Consider the following 2,803-nt stretch of genomic DNA (forward strand, 5'->3'; position numbering starts at 1 on the left):
TTCCACCCGACGAAGAAAAAGAATATGATACTCTTCAAACAACTGAACGAAGATATCACAACAAGGTGAGGAAGGACACTCTTCAGAAGTTTGAATGGCAAAACCTTTTCGTGTATAGTTGCAAAGGCTTCTAGACCCATGGACTTCTGGGGGGTAATCGTCTACGAGGTGTCCGGATAGTTCAGTATTTAAAGAGCTAGTCCGTCGTACGTTAGGTACAGCGGTGACTGCAGGATGTGTATCGTGACATGACGTCGGATACCAGTCGGCCCAACTGTCAATGAGTACCTGAGGCAAATTTGCATTGCGGTCACCTGTAGTTATTTCATGAACGAGCGCAATGCTGACTACATTACCACCTACAGGGTATTGTAATCCTGTGGTGTACCGCTATGATTTGAAATAAAATGCGCTAATATTCAAGGCCCTGAAGCTGTTAAAATATGCTACCAAAGACAAGGAAACGGCAGGGCAGAGTGAGAGAGTGTACACAAAGTGGATAGGAAAATGAAGATTAAGCACTCGGAGATAAGTCAAAGTTTGAAGGCCAAAGTCTGGTGTGTACGGAGCCTAGCCAAAAGCAAAACTAAGAAACTGATCTCTCCCTATCCAACACACCAATATGTAGCTGAAAGCCGGAAAAGGCTATCTTCCAATTGTTCATTTATTTGGGAACCTTACGATCCTTGGGCACCACATTAGGCGCAATTTGTTGACTTGAATCGAACACCCAATACCAAAAGTCCTGGTTCATATATCACTCGTGGTAGAGGGATTTGTTTCGCAACATATTGATTAATGTACTGAACTCTTAACTTCGATGGTAATTTCATTATTTTTTTCTAAGCGATTATGAAGTATGAGTGGTGTAGTTGTTATTGTTAATTAAAAGTAATTTTTTCTTCATTGTAAATTACAATGTCATCGGGGTGTACTGAGAATCTTTGTATCTAGCACGTAATTCTATGGCAACTGGTAAAAACTTGAGTATTTTTGTATTTGCTGACAGGATCAGAAAACAAGGCTGGTTCTAATACAATCACATCGTTAAATCATTCAAGAATTGGTATAACATTTCGTCATTCGGAGTTATTATTAGATTCGTTTTCTAATTTTTTTAATTTCATGGCTTTCACCACCATTGTTGCACTCTTCAATTAATTGTGCTGATTTACATTTGGAACTTTTATCGAAACGTATTAATTACGCTTGCATTTCTTCAGATTGAACACTTCGCACTTGAACTTTCGAATCTTCAGCCGGTTTCTGATTACTTTAACTCAGGATATATTCAAATCATTCCGAAATTATATAATCTTCTCCTCCCCTGAAAATCACGAAAAACAATTCACAAAGTTTAGTTGTCCCAAATCCTTTCGGCAACTTCTGTCCAATCCGGCACATTCTACATCCGTTGAGGGAAATATGAATTTATAATATTGGAACTCGCCAAACAACAACAAAAGCATTTTTTTGGATTAGCATTTTATTTTAAAATTTCCACAAAATTGAAATTTTTTTATCTCACACGTTCACACATTCAATCAATGTTTATCTCAGTATTCTTAACTTATGTGGCATTTTATGATCACGGATATCGGGGTGTGACCAGGGGCGCTCGGGTTGGAACACCAAAGGTAGGATCGCGGAATATTAACGGCTTATATGTGGGGGCTGGAAACGTGGTAGCAACCGGTGGAGTGGCGAAATCAGGGATCGGAGTTGGGCCAACCGCGGGTGAAGGTTTGTCCGATTGAGCGATTCGATTGTGGATAGGTGGTTGGGCATTTTGCTTAGTCGGCGCGAAGATGGATCCTGAAGGGGGATATTGAACTGGTGGGTATCGCGATGGGTTCGGGTTGGGTATGGCTGGGTGGTACAGGGCCTGTGTTTGCTGGGTGTAGTAACTTGTGCCGGCTAGGTTCGCTGAGTACGCCGGATGCTTCGGGTCCGATGGGTAGATGAGATCCTGTGAAGTGGTTTGGAAGTATGGTGGGAAATTTGCTGAATTCACGATTGGTGACTGGTTGATTGGGCGAAGGGCAGCGTTAGAACCAGCTAGAGGTTCGTAGACTTCATTTGCAAGTGGAAGCCGAACAGGTGGAATATAGATGTCCTTGGTGGGAGCAAAACCTGGGTAACTAACAGATGTTTCGGTTGTAGGTTCCGGGTATTTGTATCCTGGGGATTCATCTGGTTTGAATGGCGGCAAATATTCCTTGCTCGGTGGCTGTTGTAAATGTGAAACGTCGGCAAATACTGCACTGGCCAATAATATCACAACGAAGTTCCTCTGCAACAAATTAAATTTCAAAGTAAATATCCTGTTTCTAAATATTCGGATGTGTTGTTTTCAAAGAGGTACCGAAACGACAACAAGTTTATTTTATTAGAAAACAAAAATAGCAAAAACCACTTTTTTAAAACTAACCATCTTCCTTACGATGTATTCAGTCGATGGATAATATGCAGAATGATAGGCGAAAAGAACAGGTTGCCATATTTATATGTCGATGCTAAATATATAAATAAGATTTTGATACCAGCAGTCGAAAAAGAATCTTCCACCTTTCAGAATCACTTAGAGTCTCATTTCTTTGATCTTGGGAGAAAATCTCGGGAACCGGTTCTTCTTTCTCCTCCGATTACAAATCGCGTTTTATTGACCAAATGGCTATCAATGACCGACTCGCGAAAGAAGAAATTTCCATTCCAACTGATGCCCTGGAATTGGCGATATTTTGTCTAGATAAGTGTCGCTTCACCCTTCGACCGAAGCTTAACAGGGTTACTGCTCCAAACT

At 40.9% G+C, this 2,803-nt stretch overlaps 1 protein-coding gene across 1 annotated transcript; it reads right to left on the reverse strand.

Annotated features, from left to right (window-relative positions):
• Positions 1-1,514: 1,514 nt before the first annotated feature.
• Positions 1,515-2,592, reverse strand: LOC119650273 (proline-rich extensin-like protein EPR1). The gene is made up of 2 exons (XM_038052898.1): positions 2,432-2,592; positions 1,515-2,293 (listed from the first exon to the last, which is right to left on the reverse strand). The coding sequence occupies exons 1-2, from the start codon at positions 2,432-2,434 to the stop codon at positions 1,589-1,591; spliced, it is 708 nt and encodes a 235-aa protein (XP_037908826.1). The 5' UTR covers positions 2,435-2,592; the 3' UTR covers positions 1,515-1,588.
• Between the last annotated feature and the right edge of the window lie 211 nt (positions 2,593-2,803).

This window comes from Hermetia illucens, chromosome 2, assembly GCF_905115235.1.
Source record: "Hermetia illucens chromosome 2, iHerIll2.2.curated.20191125, whole genome shotgun sequence".
NCBI lineage: Eukaryota > Metazoa > Arthropoda > Insecta > Diptera > Stratiomyidae > Hermetia > Hermetia illucens.